Here is a 20,215-nt window from a genome sequence, read left to right as displayed (position 1 = left end):
GGCCCTTGTTCGTAAAATATAACTTTTGATTGTTTTTTGTTTCTTTTTTTTGGTAATTGACGTCTTAACCGTCGGAATTAATCCACTGCATTTTTCTTATCAATTATCTTATTTTCTCTTCAAAACTTCAAGCAGCGGAAACTTATTATTGGAAAAAAATTCTTCACAATCAAAAACATTGTTCGGCGGGCCTTTCAAAACAATCAAATTATTTTTTGAAACCTCCACCGATTTGAAAAAGTAAATAAATAACGAAAACATTTTAGTATGTCACTGACATACGTCATGACTTAGCGTATCTCTCTATCCATAACCCAATCAGGTGGAATTTGCAAAGCCACTCCAAATGTTTATACCCTACACAACTATGTTGTCAGGGTATTATATCTTTGTGCAGCCCTAAGAGTTTGTAACGCCGCGAAATATTGGTCCTAGACCCTAGACCTTTAAGTATACCGATCGTCATATCTCGACTAGCTGAGTCGATCTAGACATGTGTGTTCGTCCGTCTGTCCATTATAATTTGTAAACACGATACAGGCCACAGATATGGACCAATCTTCACGAAATTTTGCATATATGATGGGTTCTGGGCAATGAAGACCCCTATTGTTTTTGGTAAAGATCGGTTAATATTTATTTTTGTCTGATTTTCTGGTCGCCCCAGAGGTCACTATTATGGCCCAAATGATGAAGGGATGAAGTTGACCGAAATCTTATTTTTTTGATTTGGTCTATAGGCTACAATTATAAGACGAACATCACCAGTAATTAGAAGGGCTGTACTAAATATTTGTAATATTCGGAAAATATGTCAGTTTAAGGCGAGAGGTGCAACTATCGCGAAATATTGCCCAGGCTCGCAAAAAAAATCCGCAGAAAGATGAGTTCTGTAGTAGTTGAGTAGATATCGTATGGTCGGCCCCGTCCGACTATACTGCTCCGCTCACTGGTTTTTCTTTTATTTGGACAAATTAACATGCAGTCATATTATCGCATAAATATTGACATGTCCGAATACGGCCTGTCAACATTTCACATCCGAATAGAAGTTCTTCGAGTACTTAGCATGATCTATGTAGACACAAACAATTACGTCGATATTAATTGGAAAAAAATATTAAAAATACACAATTTAAATATTATTAAAGAGCCTACCCATGTAAATGTGATGATTTATAAGAACATATTAAAAGAACACCTATAGAGAGGGTCTATCCGGTCTACAGAAGATTATGTGAAGGTATTTTTTAGCTTTTGACGTCACTATCTGCAATTCCATTTCGCCCACGTTCATTAAAAATAATCCACTGCATTTTTGCGTTATCAGCATTCATGCTTACCTCTTCAAAACTTCAACCTCAACAATTATCGCTATAACTCCCCCACCGATTTGTTGGGTAAATAAAGTATCAAAAACATTTCAGTTTGACACTGACAGTAATCTTGGCTTAAGGGTCTCTATGTGGGATTTGCAAAGCCACTTGAAATGTTTTTATTTTGTGTTTGGACAAATACACTTGCAGGCATATTATCACCTAAATATTGACATGTGCGAATGCGTCAATACTTAATGCATCAAGTAATTTTGTTGATAGTTATTAAAAGTACATACACGCCTTGTTTAGATTCTTGAAAAAATATCCTTAAAAAATCCACGCCTTGTTTAGATCCTTGAAAAAATATCCTTAAAAAATTCACGCCTTGTTTAGATCCTTGAAAAAATATCCTTAAAAAATCCACGCCTTGTTTAGATCCTTGAAAAAATATCCTTAAAAAATTCACGCCTTGTTTAGATCCTTGAAAAAATATCCTTAAAAATCCCTTAAATCCACAATCCTTGAAAAAATATTCTTTAAAAAATCCACGCCTTGTTTAGATCCTTGAAAAAATATTCTTTAAAAAATCCACGCCTTGTTCAGATCCTTGAAAAAATATTCTTTAGAAAATCCACGCCTTGTTTAGATCCTTGAAAAAATATCCTTAAAAATCCCTTAAATCCACAATCCTTGAAAAAATATTCTTTAAAAAATCCACGCCTTGTTTAGATCCTTGAAAAAATATTCTTTAAAAAATCCACGCCTTGTTTAGATCCTTGAAAAAATATTCTTTAAAAAATCCACGCCTTGTTTAGATCCTTGAAAAAATATTCTTTAGAAAATCCACGCCTTGTTTAGATCCTTGAAAAAATATTCTTTAAAAAATCCACGCCTTGTTTAGATCCTTGAAAAAATATTCTTTAAAAAATCCACGCCTTGTTTAGATCCTTGAAAAAATATTCTTTAAAAAATCCACGCCTTGTTTAGATCCTTGAAAAAATATTCTTTAAAAAATCCACGCCTTGTTTAGGTCCTTAAAAAATATTATTAAAAATACCATGGTCAGATTTGATTAAATTTTCCTAATTGAAGCCATAAAATTTCAATTAAAATATCAAATCTACTTCCTATTTCAAATCCGAAATTTTCCAGAAAAAAAAATCTCAAAATCGTAAATCTCAAATTAGAACAAAAAAATATGCAATAAATATGTAGTTCACGTTTACAAGTGAACATCGTCGCAACACAGACATTGATCTTGACCACTACTGCCCTGCGCGGTAGTCCACTTATGTTGAGGGAAACAAATGTTCATCACGTTGTGGTGTTTTCCATTCATGTTTGGTTTTTCGATTTTTATTGAATTGTTGTGGTTTACAAAAAGTACGCCAATCTAAATATGGCAGCCGGTGAATAAAAAACTAAAAACAAAACAATTTGTTATGTGACAAAAAAGTAACAAGCTTGGTGGGTCGGTCTATTGGTCAGTCAGTCACTCGAACGATCGATCGTTGGACTGTTCGATTTTGATTCTCAGTCAGTCAATCAGTTAATAAACCGGAAATAATGAATGAAACCGTCAACTACCTTAAGTGAACAGAGATGTGTAGTTCCTGATTCGTTCGATCGTTCGCTTGTTGGGGGTTCAATGATTAATTGCCAATCCTAAGTGGGTACAACGACTTTTTATAGTCAAATAAAAAAAAAACAACAACAATTCCCAGTTGTTTGGCGCCAGTAAGTCTTGAATTTTTTGCGTATTTGTTAAATGAAAAAATACACCAATTTGTTTTAATGTGCCAGATTAATTTGGTTTAAATGGGGTTTTTTATTTATTCGCATTTGCATATTGAGATAATATTTTATTCGATTTTGAAAAAACTGGTATGGTAACTAGAAAAAAAACCTCTTTCATCCAGATATTGAAATCTGAATCTGATGTTCTAATATCTCACAAAGAAAGGCCACCTACGGGATGGAGAGTTGAATATTCAAAATATTACAAATGGTTGGAATTATTTCCTGTTTTTTGCCATCCAGCCCTTACGATTGAGATTAATTTATTAATTGTCGAGAAATGTAGCCCTGAAATGGCTATTTATTTTAATTAAGAGGAAATGTATTTTAAATTGACTGAGATTTGTTTGGACCACATGTCAGCGTTGATTTTTTAAAGAATAAACAAGGCGTTGATTTTTTAAAGAATATTTTTTTCAAGGACCTAAACAAGGCGTGGATTTTTTTATGAATTTTTTTTCAAGGACCTAAACAAGGCGTGGATTTTTTAAAGAATTTTTTTCAAGGACCTAAACAAGGCGTGGATTTTTTAAAGAATTTCTTTTTCAAGGATCTAAACAAGGCGTGGATTTTTTAAAGAATATTTTTTCAAGGATCTAAACAAGGCGTGGATTTTTTAAAGAATATTTTTTCAAGGATCTAAACAAGGCGTTGATTTTTTAAAGAATATTTTTTCAAGGATCTAAACAAGGCGTGGATTTTTTAATGAAAATTTTTTCAAGAACCTAAACAAGGCGTGGATTTTTTAAAGAATAATTGTTTCAAGAACCTAAACAAGGCGTGGATTTTTTAAAGAATAATTGTTTCAAGAACCTAAACAAGGCGTGGATTTTTTAAAGAATAATTGTTTCAAGAACCTAAACAAGGCGTGGATTTTTTAAAGAATATATTTTTAATAACTGTCAACAAAATTACTCGATGCGTTAAGTATTGACGCATTCGCACATGCCAATAATTAGGTGATAATACGCCTGCAGGTGTATTTGTCCAAAGACAAAAAAAAAACATTTGAAGTGGCGTTGCAAATCCCACATGATTGGGTGGTAGATAGAGACTCTTAAGCCAAGACGTCTGTCAGTGTGAAATTGAAATGTTTTTGGTATATTATTTACCCATCGAATCGTTGGGAGTTATAACAGTACTTGTTGAGGTTGAAGTTTTGAAGAGGTAAGCATGCATGTTGATAACGCAAAAATGCAGTGGATTATTTTTAATGAACGTGGGCGAAATGCAATTGCAGATAGTGACATCAAATGCTAAAAAAATACCTTCACATAATCTTCTGTAGACCGGATAGACCCTCTCTATAGGTGTTTTAGTGATATGTTCTTATGAATCATCACATTTACATGGGTAGGCTTTTTAATATTTGGACTATAAACGGATTTTTGTTTACTTGTAAATAATATTTAAAATGTGTATTTTTAATAATTATCGACGTAATTGTTTGTGTCTACATAGATCATGCTAAGTACTCGAAGAACTTCTATTCGGATGTGAAATGTTGTCAGGCCGTATTCGGACATGTCAATATTTATGCGATAATATGACTGCAAGTTAATTTGTCCAAATAGAACAAAAACCTTTGAGCAGAGCAGTATAGTCGGACGGGGCCGACCATACGATACCCTACACAACTACTACAGTATTCATCTTTCTGCGGATTTTTATTGCGAGCCTGGGCAATATTTCGCGATAGTTGCACCTCTTGCCTTAAACTGACATATTTTCCGAATATTACAAATATTTAGTACAGCCCTTCTAATTACTGGTGATGTTCGCCTTATAATTGTAGCCTATAGACCGAATCAAAAAAATAAGATTTCGGTCCACTTCATCCCAAAATTATTATTATCTGATCTGATCACCGAAAATTATAGGCGTTGTCCTTGACCATAACTGGAACCTCATGGAACATTTAAAAACGACCCGCTAAATATTGATCGATCGTTATCAAAACAGGTATGCTTATTCTTTGGCCCAATCCCCTCTCCATGTAAAAATTCGCCATATTTGGGCCATAATTGTGACCTCTGGGGCGACCAGAAAATCAGACAAAAATAAAGTTTTTGGTCCATTTCATCCCCTTAATATTAACCGATCTTTACCAAAAACAATAGGGGTCTTCATTGCCCAGAACCCATCATACATGCAAAATTTCGTGAAGAATGGTCCTTAACTGTGGCCTCTATCGTGTTTACAAATTATAATGGACAGACGGACCGACACACATGTCTAGATTGAATCAGCTAGTCGAGATATGACGATCGGTATACTTAAAGGTGGGTCTAGGACCAATATTTAGCGGCGTTACAAACTCTTGGGGCTGCACAAAGCTATAATACCCTGGCAACATATTTGTGTAGGGTATAAACATTTGGAGTGGCTTTGCAAATCCCACCCGATTGGGTTATGGATCCGCTAAGTCATGACGTATGTCAGTAACAAACTAAAATGTTTTCGTTATTTATTAACTTTTTCAAATCGGTGGAGTTTTCAAAAATTAATTTGATTATTTTGAAATGCCCGCCGAACAATGTTTTTGATTGTGAAGAATTTTTTTCCATTAATAAGTTTCCGCTGCTTGAAGTTTTGAAGAGAAAATAAAACAATTGATAACAAAAATGCAGAGGACTAATTCCGATGGACGTCAATTGCCAAAAAAAAAAAAAAAAAAAAAAAACAAAACAGAAACAGAAACAATCAAAAGTTATATTTTACGAACAAAGGCCCACATGGGAGATCTTTTCTTATAATAGTCTTGAAAGATAGAAAAAGGTCTAATACCTCTCTTAGACCCTCAAGATGAAAAACCCAAGCATATCGTTACCAACGAAAAAAAAAATATTCTTTAAAAAATCCACGCCTCTTGTATTGGCCTTGAAAAAATATTCTTTAAAAAATCCACGCCTCTTGTATTGGCCTTGAAAAAATATTCTTTAAAAAATCCACGCATCTTGTATTGGCCTTGAAAAAATATTCTTTAAAAAATCCACGCCTCTTGTAAGCCTGAAAAAATTATTTAAAAATGTTCTTCTAAAAATGAAAAAACAAATAAATTTGTTGTTTTATATATTTTTATTTTTATTATTTTTGTAAATAAAAATATCGAAATACATATAAAATATATGCATTATATTTTTATATATACTATTTTTTTGTTTTATTTTTAAATTCTATAACTAAGTATTTGAGGTAATTTTTTTAATTAAAATTACAATTAACATCTAATTTGTTTAAGCTTAGGCACTAATAATGAAAAAAAAAAATAAAATAATATACATAAATTATTTAAGTGTTATTGTTTTTTGTTGTTTTAAATCACGTTTTGCGCTCTATATGGCATGGATGGTGGATGCCTCCGCCTCCGAAGTTCCCTCTCTGCTTATGTCCACTCAGCTGGTGTGGTGGGCATTTCAATTTCTTTATGGCTAAATTCTTTAATGATTTCCGATAAACTTTCATAGGTTCCGGCCAGAAAACCGGCCATGGCCAATATCAAAATGATGGTATTTTTCAAATACATCCAATAGCGGGAACAGCAGTTCACAATGTCCCGCTTGACAATTATTTCTATAATCGGAGGGAAGACCAAAGCCAAGGCGGTGGAGCAAAGGGAACCGATGAGGGAAATGAAGAGACCCAAATTGGGTACCAATTCAGCAATGCCCACTGGAAGAAAAAAGGATTTTTTATTATTCTGAATTTTTTGAATCTTGATATTTGTGTGTGTATATGATACTTACATGTCACCACTACCATTACAGTTCTAAAGGATAAATTTGCCGCCAAGGTATGATTGTAACATTTGAATGTTTCTATCACAGATGGTAACATAATTTGTATGGCTATGTGGAATTGTAGAGGATATCCGAATAGGACACCCATTGAGACCATGGCTTTCACAATTTGTGCACCACTGAATAGAGAGGAAGAAAAAAGAGAAAGAGTTAAGTGGGATACATAAAATATTGAATTTCAAAATAAAAATCTTACATGGTGTCTCCAAGATTGAGAGTTAAACTGCCGGCCACATCATCACCCCATTTGATGTAACCAACCATACCGGCTGCCATGAACATTAGGGTGACCTGGAAATAAATTAATACAAAAATTAAAGATAAATTATATTTCAAGGGTTACAATAGCCGTGGATTTTTTAAAGAATATTTTTTCAGGGACTACAACAGGCGTGGATTTTTTAAAGAATATTTTTTCAGGGACTACAACAGGCGTGGATTTTTTAAAGAATATTTTTTCAGGGACTACAACAGGCGTGGATTTATTAAAGAATATTTTTTCAGGGACTACAACAGGCGTGGATTTTTTAAAGAATATTTTTTCAGGGACTAGAATAGGCGTGGATTTTTTAAAGAATATTTTTTCAGGGACTACAACAGACGTGGATTTTTTAAAGAATATTTTTTCAGGGACTACAACAGGCGTGGATTTTTTAAAGAATATTTTTTCAGGGACTACAACAGGCGTGGATTTTTTAAAGAATATTTTTTCAGGGACTAGAATAGGCGTGGATTTTTTAAAGAATATTTTTTCAGGGACTACAACATGCGTGGATTTTTTAAAGAATATTTTTTCAGGGACTAGAATAGGCGTGGATTTTTTAAAGAATATTTTTTCAGGGACTACAACAGGCGTGGATTTTTAAAAGAATATTTTTTCAGGGACTAGAATAGGCGTGGATTTTTTAAAGAATATTTTTTGAGGGACTAGAATAGGCGTGGATTTTTTAAAGAATATTTTTTGAGGGACTAGAATAGGCGTGGATTTTTTAAAGAATATTTTTTCAGGGACTACAACAGGCGTGGATTTTTTAAAGAATATTTTTTCAGGGACTACAACAGGCGTGGATTTTTAAAAGAATATTTTTTCAGGGACTAGAATAGGCGTGGATTTTTTAAAGAATATTTTTTCAGGGACTAGAATAGGCGTGGATTTTATAAAGAATATTTTTTCAGGGACTAGAATAGGCGTGGATTTTTTAAAGAATATTTTTTCAGGGACTAGAATAGGCGTGGATTTTATAAAGAATATTTTTTCAGGGACTAGAATAGGCGTGGATTTTTTAAAGAATATTTTTTCAGGGACTATAATAGGCGTGGATTTTTTAAAGAATATTTTTTCAGGGACTAGAATAGGCGTGGATTTTTTAAAGAATATTTTTTCAGGGACTAGAATAGGCGTGGATTTTTTAAAGAATATTTTTTCAGGGACTAGAATAGGCTTGGATTTTTTAAAGAATATTTTTTCAACGGGTCTATCAAGGCCTGGATTTTTTAAAGAATATTTTTCAGGGACTATCACAGCTAAAGGCGGGGATTTTTTAAAGAATATTTTTTCAAGGCCTGGATTTTTTAAAGAATATTTTTTCAACGGGTCTATCAAGGCCTGGATTTTTTAAAGAATTTTTTTTCAGGGATTAGAATAGGCGTGGATTTTTTAAAGAATATTTTTTCAGGGACTAGAATAGGCGTGGATTTTTTAAAGAATATTTTTTCAGGGACTAGAATAGGCGTGGATATTTTAAAGAATATTTTTTCAGGGACTAGAATAGGCGTGGATTTTTTAAAAAATATTTTTTCAGGGACTAGAATAGGCGTGGATTTTTTAAAAAATATTTTTTCAGGGACTAGAATAGGCGTGGATTTTTTAAAGAATATTTTTTCAAGGACTAGAATAGGCGTGGATTTTTTAAAGAATATTTTTTCAGGGACTAGAATAGGCGTGGATTTTTTAAAGAATATTTTTTCAGGGACTAGAATAGGCGTGGATTTTTTAAAGAATATTTTTTCAGGGACTAGAATAGGCGTGGATTTTTTAAAGAATATTTTTTTAGGGACTAGAATAGGCGTGGATTTTTTAAAGAATATTTTTTCAGGGACTAGAATAGGCGTGGATTTTTCACAGAATATTTTTTCAGGTACTAGAATAGGCGTGGATTTTTTAAAGAATATTTTTTCAGGGACTAGAATAGGCGTGGATTTTTTAAAGAATATTTTTTCAGGGACTAGAATAGGCGTGGATTTTTTAAAGAATATTTTTTCAGGGACTAGAATAGGCGTGGATTTTTTAAAGAATATTTTTTCAGGGACTAGAATAGGCGTGGATTTTTTAAAGAATATTTTTTCAGGGACTAGAATAGGCGTGGATTTTTTAAAGAATATTTTTTCAGGGACTAGAATAGGCGTGGATTTTTTAAAGAATATTTTTTCAGGGACTAGAATAGGCGTGGATTTTTTAAAGAATATTTTTTCAGGGACTAGAATAGGCGTGGATTTTTTAAATAATATTTTTTCAGGGACTAGAATAGGCGTGGATTTTTTAAAGAATATTTTTTCAGGGACTAGAATAGGCGTGGATTTTTTAAATAATATTTTTTCAGGGACTAGAATAGGCGTGGATTTTTTAAAGAATATTTTTTCAGGGACTAGAATAGGCGTGGATTTTTTAAAGAATATTTTTTCAGGGACTAGAATAGGCGTGGATTTTTTAAAGAATATTTTTTCAGGGACTAGAATAGGCGTGGATTTTTTAAAGAATATTTTTTCAGGGACTAGAATAGGCGTGGATTTTTTAAAGAATATTTTTTCAGGGACTAGAATAGGCGTGGATTTTTTAAAGAATATTTTTTCAGGGACTAGAATAGGCGTGGATTTTTTAAAGAATATTTTTTCAGGGACTAGAATAGGCGTGGATTTTTTAAAGAAGTCTTCTATCAAGGCGTGGATTTTTTAAAGAAGTCTTCTATCAAGGCGTGGATTTTTTAAAGATGTCTTCTATCAAGGCGTGGATTTTTTAAAGATGTCTTCTATCAAGGCGTGGATTTTTTAAAGAAGTCTTCTATCAAGGCGTGGATTTTTTAAAGAAGTCTTCTATCAAGGCGTGGATTTTTTAAAGAAGTCTTCTATCAAGGCGTTGATTTTTTAAAGAAGTCTTCTATCAAGGCCTGGATTTTTTAAAGAAGTCTTCTATCAAGGCGTGGATTTTTAAAAGAAGTCTTCTATCAAGGCCTGGATTTTTAAAAGAAGTCTTCTATCAAGGCCTGGATTTTTTAAAGAAGTCTTCTATCAAGTCGTGGATTTTTTAAAGAAGTCTTCTATCAAGGCGTGGATTTTTTAAAGAAGTCTTCTATCAAGGCCTGGATTTTTTAAAGAAGTCTTCTATCAAGTCGTGGATTTTTTAAAGAAGTCTTCTATCAAGTCGAGGATTTTTTAAAGAATATTTTTTCAAGTCTTCTATCAAGGCGTGGATTTTTTAAAGAAGTCTTCTATCAAGTCGTGGATTTTTTAAAGAATATTTTTTCAAGTCTTCTATCAAGGCGTGGATTTTTTAAAGAAGTCTTCTATCAAGTCGTGGATTTTTTAAAGAATATTTTTTCAAGTCTTCTATCAAGGCGTGGATTTTTTAAAGAATATTTTTTCAAGTCTTCTATCAAGGCGTGGATTTTTTAAAGAATATTTTTTCAAGTCTTCTATCAAGGCGTGGATTTTTTAAAGAATATTTTTTCAAGTCTTCTATCAAGGATTTTTAAAGGTCTAGAAAAAGTGCGGATTTTGTAAATAATATATTTTTAAAGTATAATTTTAAAAATACTTACAAAGAACATGCCCACATTCAGTACCCCCATGGGACGATCAAAATTATTTGGATTGGCCATGGCATTTTTCAGTGGCAGCACCAAGGCAATACCCTCGAAGGCAAAGATGGCGGTGCCAAAATACAAAGCCAATTCCATGGGACTGGTGAAAAGTTTACGTTCCGCCACATCTGGCAGGCCATCCTTCAGGCCGTAATACATGGTTATCGAAAGGCCGCAGATCATGCAAATATTCGCAATGAATGACACCGGTGTCAGGTACTTTAAATTTGTGATCATGGAACTTAACCAAATCGGAATGAACGTGATCAGCATGACATAGTGGACATCCAGATCGATGTCATAGGCCAATAGTATCTGAAATTGCAAAAAAAAATTTTTATTTAATTCTGAAATTGCGAATCCGTCTTCCGATCACTTACCTGCTTAATATTTGTTCCGATAAATACAAAATATATGCAGCAGAACCCCAGCTGTGTAATACAAATGAACAGATTCACCAACGTCTTCATGGTCTTAGCTAATTTTTGTGTTGCCCTTGGTCCGGTCTCAAAACACTGTTCGATGGTCTCAGCAAAATCGGGATATTTTTCTGTGTTCTTCAACTCCTTCATTTTCACCGAGGAGTTGATCAGCATATGCTGACAATGTATGGAAATCAGGGCAATGAGAATGGTCAATATGGGGGCCAATACCAATCCACCATGCATAAAGGCAAAACCCATGGCAAAGAGGCCAGGACCAATATTACCCTTGAACAGATGGATAATGGACTGGAAATAGCTGTGAATAGAATTTTAGAAATTAATTGGGTTTTATATTGAAAATCACGAAGGTTTTCTTCAACTCACCTGGTGGGTATTTCCTTTTTGATGTGATCGTCGACATTGGGAGCCTCAGTTAAATGCGTAATGGGTGCCGGAGGTTTCTTCTTCTGTAAACAAGAAAACATTTAAAAATTAATTTTGGGTTTGGGAATTTTGTAAATAAACAAATCAGTTGTCAAATTCGATGTTTCTATGATTACGAGGGAGGTTTAATAGAAAGGGAAAATTTGTAAATTTCTTATAAAAAATATTTTTCAATGACCATTAGAGGCGAGGATTTTTTTAAAAAATATTTTTCCAGGACCTTCAAAGGCGTGGATTTATAAAATAATATTTTTCCAGGACCTTCAAAGGCGTGGATTTTTAAAAGAATATTTTTTCAAGGACTAGACAAGGCGTGGATTTTTAAAAGAATATTTTTTCAAGGACTAGACAAGGCGTGGATTTTTAAAAGAATATTTTTTCAAGGACTAGACAAGGCGTGGATTTTTAAAAGAATATTTTTTCAAGGACTAGACAAGGCGTGGATTTTTAAAAGAATATTTTTTCAAGGACTAGACAAGGCGTGGATTTTTAAACGATTTTTTCTCAAGGACTAGACAAGGCGTGGATTTTTAAAAGAATTTTTATCAAGGACTAGACAAGGCGTGGATTTTTAAAAGAATATTTTTTCAAGGACTAGACAAGGTGTGGATTTTTAAAAGAATATTTTTTCAAGGACTAGACAAGGCGTGGATTTTAAAAAGAAAATTTTTGTGGGGACATTCAGAGGCCTGGATTTTTAAAAGAAAATTTTTGTGGGGACATTCAGAGGCCTGGATTTTTAAAAGAATATTTTTTCAAGGACTAGACAAGGCGCGGATTTTAAAAAGAAAATTTTTGTGGGGACATTCAGAGGCCTGGATTTTTAAAAGAATATTTTTTTCAAGGCTTTATTTATCACCACAACAAAATCAATAATTGCAAATAAAAACCGATTATAGACCCGATTTATTAATCGAATTGTTATAATAAAAATATTTATATTTTGTTTGCGGCACATCTTTAGTTTCAAACTTTTTCTCTCAAGTATATATCCTTCAAGGATATATCCTTGCACAATCTTACATTTAATTGTTCAATTAAACCCGATTTGCTATTAAACGCAGTGGCTTCATCTTCCTCGTCCTCTATGCAAAACGAATTGTGTCTGGTATTTTTCCACTGCACCAATAGCGAATGTCCTTCCATAGGATCTTTAATGTCACTCCGACGAGCCATAATTTCTTTTTTTAATTATTATTTTTTTTCTTTCTTTCCCAATATTCACGTCCGTTCAGCACGATCGCTGATAAGAAACTTTCTAACCTATCTCTGATCGTCCGGCTATCAAACCAAAAATCACTTATTGATCTTTATTAGAAAATTTTTTTATCTGTTTGTATTCTGTATTTGTTGTTGTTGTTCCATTTCCACTAAGTAGTGCAACAATTAATTTAATTTCACAACTGTTCTCGATGGGAGAAAAAAAAATAAAACAAATATCACGAAGAAAGGCGTGCAAAGCCTCGTTCTTATTGTTGTGAATTGTTGGAGATTGATTGATCAACTATGTCTGTGATAGGGGTTCTATTTTGCACGGTTTCATTTGCGGTAGTTAACAGGCCCTTTAGACTCGCTTTCCTCCGCCCTCCTTTTCATCTATTCAATTCACAATATTAGAAGTGGTGGTGCTCTGGCCTGTAATAATTACTTTCATTATTGTTACAATTTTTTTAATTATAGAAAATCTGAATGGAAAGTTTTATATAATTTTTTTGCTTTTTTACAAATCGTGTAGTTATGTAGAATTTCTAATTGACAGGCACGCAATTGGAATTTGTCTTTTTTAGAGAAATATTACAAAATCGCAAAAAGTCACATAATATGAAGTATAATGAAATGAATTGTTTCAAAACTATATCACGTGCGTCATTGTGTTGTACCACAAATATTCAAAATTGACAAATTTTGATCTACATTTCTAAATATTAGAATTAGGACAGTTTTTAAAATATTAAAATATTGCTGTGTTTGTAGCGAAAGGTATGCAATAGGCTATTGAATATAATATAAGTCGAATTATTATCTAAATATTTGGAAAAAGACGGCAGGAAGTGTTTCAAATACAATTTTTGGCTAACACGAGAAGACAAAATCCAGGTCAGGGTTGGGAGTGGAAGAAGATTCCTATTGTGAATGTACGAGGACAGTTCGAAAAGTTCTTAGCCTGGCACAAAAAGCACGGTATAAATCGAAACAAAATTAAGTGTTTTGGAAACTTCCATCTTTCATTACGCAAAGTTCATAACAAAGCTGTGTTGGGTATGTTCTAAAAAAATTGGTATTGGTACTACAATAAATTTACGAATACCATAAAACATTGTTTTGCATAGAAAAGTGTTGTGAGAAAATAAATTTTCGATGCTAAAAATTAAATATTAAAAAATATATAAAACCAGTAAGGAAAGTAGTAAAGTCGGACGGGGCCGACTATATGATATCCTTCATCACTATGGGTATATTAAACAGGACTATTAGCATGAAATTGGATGAAATAAAATATGTGATATTTATCTAAATGTGAATCTACCTAGATCTATCCATAAAGTATGTAAATCGACTTCAAGCAAATATAAATGGGTCATCCGTTGGGCTATGTCTGTACTTCTAGAAAACGCAACTATATAATTTTATGCTCAATTTTGTACGATGTGCAAACTTAAACTAACATGAGGAGTTTGAAATCGGGCGAAAATATATATGGTGCGTCTATCTAAATCTGGACCGATTTTCACGAAACTTGACAGACATCATTCTAGACTCAAATGATTAGGCTGTACCAAATTTCGTGCGAATCGAAGGATATATAGGGACTTTGGGGCACCATTTACATGAAATCGGACGAAACTATATATGGGAGCTATATCTAAATCTGGACCGATTTTCTCGAAAGTTGGCAGACATCATTCTAGGCACAATTAAGCACGTTATGCCAAATTTCGTGCACATCGAAAGATATATAGGGACTTTGGGGCACCATTTACATGAAATCTGGCGAAACTATACATGGGAGCTATATCTAAATCTGAACCAATTTTCTCGAAACTTGGCAGACATCACTCTAGACTTAATTCAGTACGTTATGCCAAATTTAGTGCAAATCAAAGGATATATATGGACTTTGGGGCACCATTTACATGAAATCGGACGAAACTATATATTGGAGCTATATCTAAATCTTGACCGATTTTTACGAAACTTGGCAGACACCATTCTAGACCTAAAGGATTAGGCTGTACCAAATTTCATGCAAATCGAAAGATATATAGGGACCGTTTACATTAAATCGGTTAAATATATATATTAGAGCTATATCTAAATCTGAACCGTTTTTCCCAATTTCAATAGGGTTCGTCCTTGGGCCGAATAAGTGACCTATGCCAAATTTCATCCATTTCGGATCATAAATGCGACCTGTACTTTGTTTACAATTTAACATGGACAGACAGACGGACGGACGGACATGCATAAATCGACTTAGAAAGTGATTCTATGTGTATTCACAAAAGGAACCATGGGTCTATCTCGATTATTTTTGCCTGTTACAAACATATGCACAAAGACATAGTAACCTGTACCACAGTGTGGTGAAGGGTATAAAAAACTTTAAGCAACCACCGGTTAGGTGTCATTGAAATATCACCAGCCTAAAAATGCCCTTCAACATCGATAGAGAATAGAAGTACTAATTATTGTCACTATTCATGTAAAAATGTAGCATACTTTCAGGCGTTTAATAAATAAGGAAAAACTAATTTACATATCGAAATATATAGAGAAGATGAAAACCTAAATTTTTTTTTATAAATGGGATATATTATTTTTGTTTTTTTTTTTAAGTTTGAAAATAATGTGCGTAAATTCGAACACACGTTCTTAATAATTAACCCCGTAGGTGCGATTGGGCTGTGTTAAAATTTTTGATAATAATCGTTTCACAATCTAAAAAAAAACCACACTCACAATTATTTTCCAACAAAGAGTTAGAATTAAAAAAGTTTATGAAAGTGGTCCTTCACTAATAACCTATAGAGATACTGTAATACTTATTACAGTCAATTCGGTTCTATATTCTGAGCCTGGGCAATAATTCGCTAGGTGAATATTTAAAACATCAAATAGATAAATAAATTTGGTCACTTTCGGTTTTGGTTGATTTTAACCTCTGAATATTGACCGATCATTATCTAAACAGCCGCTCTAAGTATTTGGTCAGATACCCTTCACCGTGTAAAACATGTGATGTTCTGCATATAATAACAGCCTCCAGAGGGACTAGAAAATCTGAAAAAAATTTTCGGTTCAGTGCACCTCGTATTTATTATCTCAACATCACCGAAAATTATAGGCATCGTCCTTGATCGCAATCGGAACTTCAAGTAAAATTTCAAAGTAATCAGCACAGCATTTCCGCAATCTAGAGAGGTAATAGTAATATCATAACACATAGACATTTTTAATATATATACGTATAACTCCCACATCCGAATACATACAACAATATAATTGGTATCAATTTAAAGGTTTGCAACTCATCTTGGTCTATGTCCTTCAGGAGAAAATGTATACGCCACAGAATATTAATTTCAGGGTCCATTTGACCGCTAAATATTGACCTTTATCAAAACAGTCATGTCAGATTGACTTCTTGGTGTAAAATTTCGTGGTGTTCGGGTCATTATTGTGGCCTCTAGAGCGACTAGAAAAACAGACAAAAAACGTATCATTACCAAAAACAATAGGGCCCTTCCTTGGCCCGAACCTATATGAAAAATTTCGTGGAGATTGGTCCATAACTGTGGCCTGCATCGTGTTTACAAATAATAATGGACAGAAGGACGGACACACATGTCTAGATTGACTCAGCTAGTCGAAATATGACGACCGGTATACTTAAAGTTGGGTCTAGGACCAATATTTCGCGGCGTTACAAACTCTTGGGGTTGCACAAAGCTATTATACTCTGACAACATAGTTGTGTAGGGTATAAATATCAGGTCAGGTCGAACTTAACGAACTTACTTATTACAATCTTAAACATGAGATTTCCGGGCAGCAACACCTTGAAATATTCATCGGAGACACCATAACGTATATGGGCAATATTGCCAATTTTTTAACATAGCTGAAGCGGAGGTTCATCCCTTTATAACGCAGGAACTACTTAAGTATATGAAAAAAAGTGAATAGTTTTGGGTTAATTGATCTGTCGGTGCAAACTGTTCAAGATATTGACCTCCAAACTTTATTTTGGTGGAAGCTGTGTCTACTTTAATGTACAGAAATGTGTAAAAACAGGTTGAGGCGAACCAGTTTTTTATGTTCTCTATCGATTTGTGATTAAGCCACTCATTTCACGGTCTTCGTGTCAAAGTAAAACTAGAAGCCAACAAAATGGGGACTACGCCTCTTATGTATCATTTTTCAAAATTTTAACTACATCTACCTTTAAATGATGCTGACATTTTGAAGCTCGATTTTGAGTGTTTTTTTTTTAATTTTACTTCTAGCATTAATACGCAAACAGGAATTTATAAAAATCGATTATAAGATTATTGTAGTCGCGAATCTGCGTAATTTGATATGTATTTTGTGTATGTAGTATGCACAGCTTCAGAGTAATATTCATCCGAAGATGCGAATTTTGTGCGATCAAATTTCTAAAAAACCTATTTTTCGGGCCAAATTTTTAGATCTGTCAACTGAATGATATGGGTACCCGCGATCAATAAGGTTTTTTACGTTTCGGATGATATAAAATCTTCTTCGTGAAAATCCATCTACTAGAACGGCAAGAACTGGCCTTCCAAAAACACGAAATTTGGCCAAAAATGTTTTTGAAAATATCGCGGATTTATTTGCGTTGTGTATCATTTCCGCTTCAATATATGTCCTCATACGGATTTTGATCGTTTTCGAAAAGAGAACTTTAAAAACTTCAGCCGAAAGAGAGATGTACCCAATTTATCTCAAAAATAGTGTGAGCTGGCACATCCATGGTTCTTAATGGACCACATTTAAATCGGTATAGATCGATGTATTTTTTTAGGGTTCACACCGAAATCGGATGCGCGTTAATGGCATATGGAGTTTTCGGAAATTATTCGCGATTTACGATTTTTTGGGTACTTCAATGTAACGTGCGGCACATCTTAGCCGTCAAATGAAATTTCGCAAAATATATATGGATTGGAAGATAAACTTCAGTACTTCCTGGAAACCGCATGCACATCAAATGATTTTGAGAATTACGCGATTTTTAAAATGTATATTTCATAATATTATTTTATTTTAAGATTTATTCCTATTTATAGAATTCTAAGATTTATCGGAAGGGTCTTGATATAATCCGCAAGGCGTATACTTATGCACAAAAAGTGATTATTATTACATATGTAAATTTTTCGGCGAAATTCGGGTAAAATAGCAGAATAACCCACACATTTCTTTCTGAAATTTCTTGAAAGAAATGATTGCGAACGGTTTCGGAGTCAGAACATTTTTCTCTATATGTGTGCCAAAAATCATTGATGTGCCACAAAAACAAAAAAGCTGATTTTTTTGAAAATGGAATATTAAAAAATTGGCAATATTGCCCATATACATTCTGGATCAGAAAAAAAACTATGTCGTAATATTTAAGGTAAAATTTTGTCCATGCATCCATGTTAATAATCCTCAGATGATTGTGACAAAACATATTTGTTGAATATTTGTTCATCTTTACCCCTCATTTATGGAATATTGAAGGCTGTAATTTGACATTGCGTACGAGGATGAAAAACATTTTTGAGATATGGGTACATGTTTAAACACAGTCCCATTGTGGACTTACCCAATTTTCGAATGTTTTAGCCGTCTTTTTTTCACTGAAATTCTTCTCAGACAACTTTTAATGCGTGGCTATGTTAAATTTCCCCTTATAAAGGTCCCCTCCCTTTCCAGTATGTTGGAAATTCTAACTCAGGTTCCCATTCTTAATATCTGTAATTTGGTTTTAATTTTCTCAGAGCATAAACAGCCTCGTGAAATATGAAAAATCTTATTTGTCCGCATATTAATTTTCTCTGTAATATATAATAGAATGCCAGTTTTTAATTATACAGTAGATATCGGATATAAAAAACTCAAAAAATGGCGAGATTTCATTCTTATATGCGTTTTTTTTCTTATATGGAATTATCGGATATAAAAATGTATAAGCTCGGTGTTTTTGATAATATTTCTTATATGCTTATATCCGATATCTACTGTACTAAGCCTAGATATAATAGGGGATTGATTTTAGAAATTTTGCAATTTGCAAATGATATTTATTTTCACACACACACACACACATACATCAAACTAATAACGTTTTCGTTTTTTTTCTATCATCTATTAATTTTCAATTAAAATTCAAACATGAATGATCAAACGAGTCATCAGTCACACACCATCACCGTCATTCAAATAATGTTGAACGAATAGTGGAAACGAAGAAACGTTTTTTTTTTATTAAGACAGACAGCAGTTTTGTCGCACGCTTGTCAAATGGCGGTTTTGCGCCACACTCACTAACAATGTCATTATTAATGAATTATTTTTTATTTATTTTTTGTTATATATAGAAGTCAATTTGTGTAATTATATAATCACGAGATGTCTCGGAAGTAATAAAGGAAACGTTTTGCAAAAATTCTTAATTAAATAAGGAGACCAAACAATATTTTGAATGGTAGCGTTTTTGGGCAATTTTGTTTTGTCAAATTTTCTTTGTGGTTTTTAGAGTCAATGATCGTTTATTGTATTTGAATGTGGGAGATATGGTAAAGTTAAATCAAGCAGGAAGAACATTAATATGGGTTCTTCTTATTTATAATTTAATAAAATGTTTTATGCAATGCAAAAATCTGGCAGACACATGCATCACTCTCTAATTACCAAGGAATGGTAGCAAGAAATCCTTACACTACAATTGAGTAATTTAATTAAATAATCAATGCAAAATGTCATTACAATGTAATGAGTTCTCTACTTATAGTAATTTTTATTGTCACTTCAAAAAAAAAAAAAAGATATAAATTCACTATTTGATAATGATTTTTTGCACGAATATTAAAATGAATGAATCTTAATATAAATTATATAATATTTCATATATATTAAAAAAAATATGTCAAATGTTTCATTCAATATATGTATATGGTACTTTTTTATTTTGTTTTTTAATTTTGAAACTATACGTACCAACAATGATTTATATCAATGAATTTTTTTAAGTGGGTGTGTTTTTTAAAGCAAATATTTTTTTTTTTAATTTTTGTATTTTATTCTTGCCAATAAATAATTGAATTGTTTTTTTTTACCGCGGAATGCGTTCTTTGGCTTATTATATTTATTTTGGCACATGATTGCATTTAATATATATATATATATATATATATATATTATATTTTTTATGGAATAGATATGTTCGTATGTATATAATTTATACTTGGAATTTTATATATGCACATTTTATATATCATATATGATGAAGAATTCCAAAGTGATAAATCGATATGACATAAAATTATATGGGTAAAAGCTTTTTT

At 32.7% G+C, this 20,215-nt stretch overlaps 1 protein-coding gene across 1 annotated transcript; it reads right to left on the bottom strand.

The window, feature by feature from the left end:
* Window positions 1-6,496: 6,496 nt before the first annotated feature.
* Window positions 6,497-11,683, bottom strand: LOC133338460 (proton-coupled amino acid transporter 1). Its single transcript, XM_061546632.1, has 6 exons — window positions 11,583-11,683; window positions 11,154-11,514; window positions 10,732-11,088; window positions 7,113-7,207; window positions 6,863-7,035; window positions 6,497-6,788 (listed from the first exon to the last, which is right to left on the bottom strand). The coding sequence occupies exons 1-6, from the start codon at window positions 11,681-11,683 to the stop codon at window positions 6,502-6,504; spliced, it is 1,374 nt and encodes a 457-aa protein (XP_061402616.1). The 3' UTR covers window positions 6,497-6,501.
* Window positions 11,684-20,215: the final 8,532 nt, after the last annotated feature.

The sequence above is a fragment of the Musca vetustissima genome, unplaced genomic scaffold (assembly GCF_032173495.1).
Source record: "Musca vetustissima isolate MV318-11 ecotype Yass unplaced genomic scaffold, APGP_CSIRO_Mvet_v1 utg26900, whole genome shotgun sequence".
In the NCBI taxonomy this organism is placed as follows: domain Eukaryota; kingdom Metazoa; phylum Arthropoda; class Insecta; order Diptera; family Muscidae; genus Musca; species Musca vetustissima.
The sequence above is the reverse complement of the archived record's forward strand: the minus strand, read 5'-3'. Positions and strand labels throughout refer to the sequence as shown.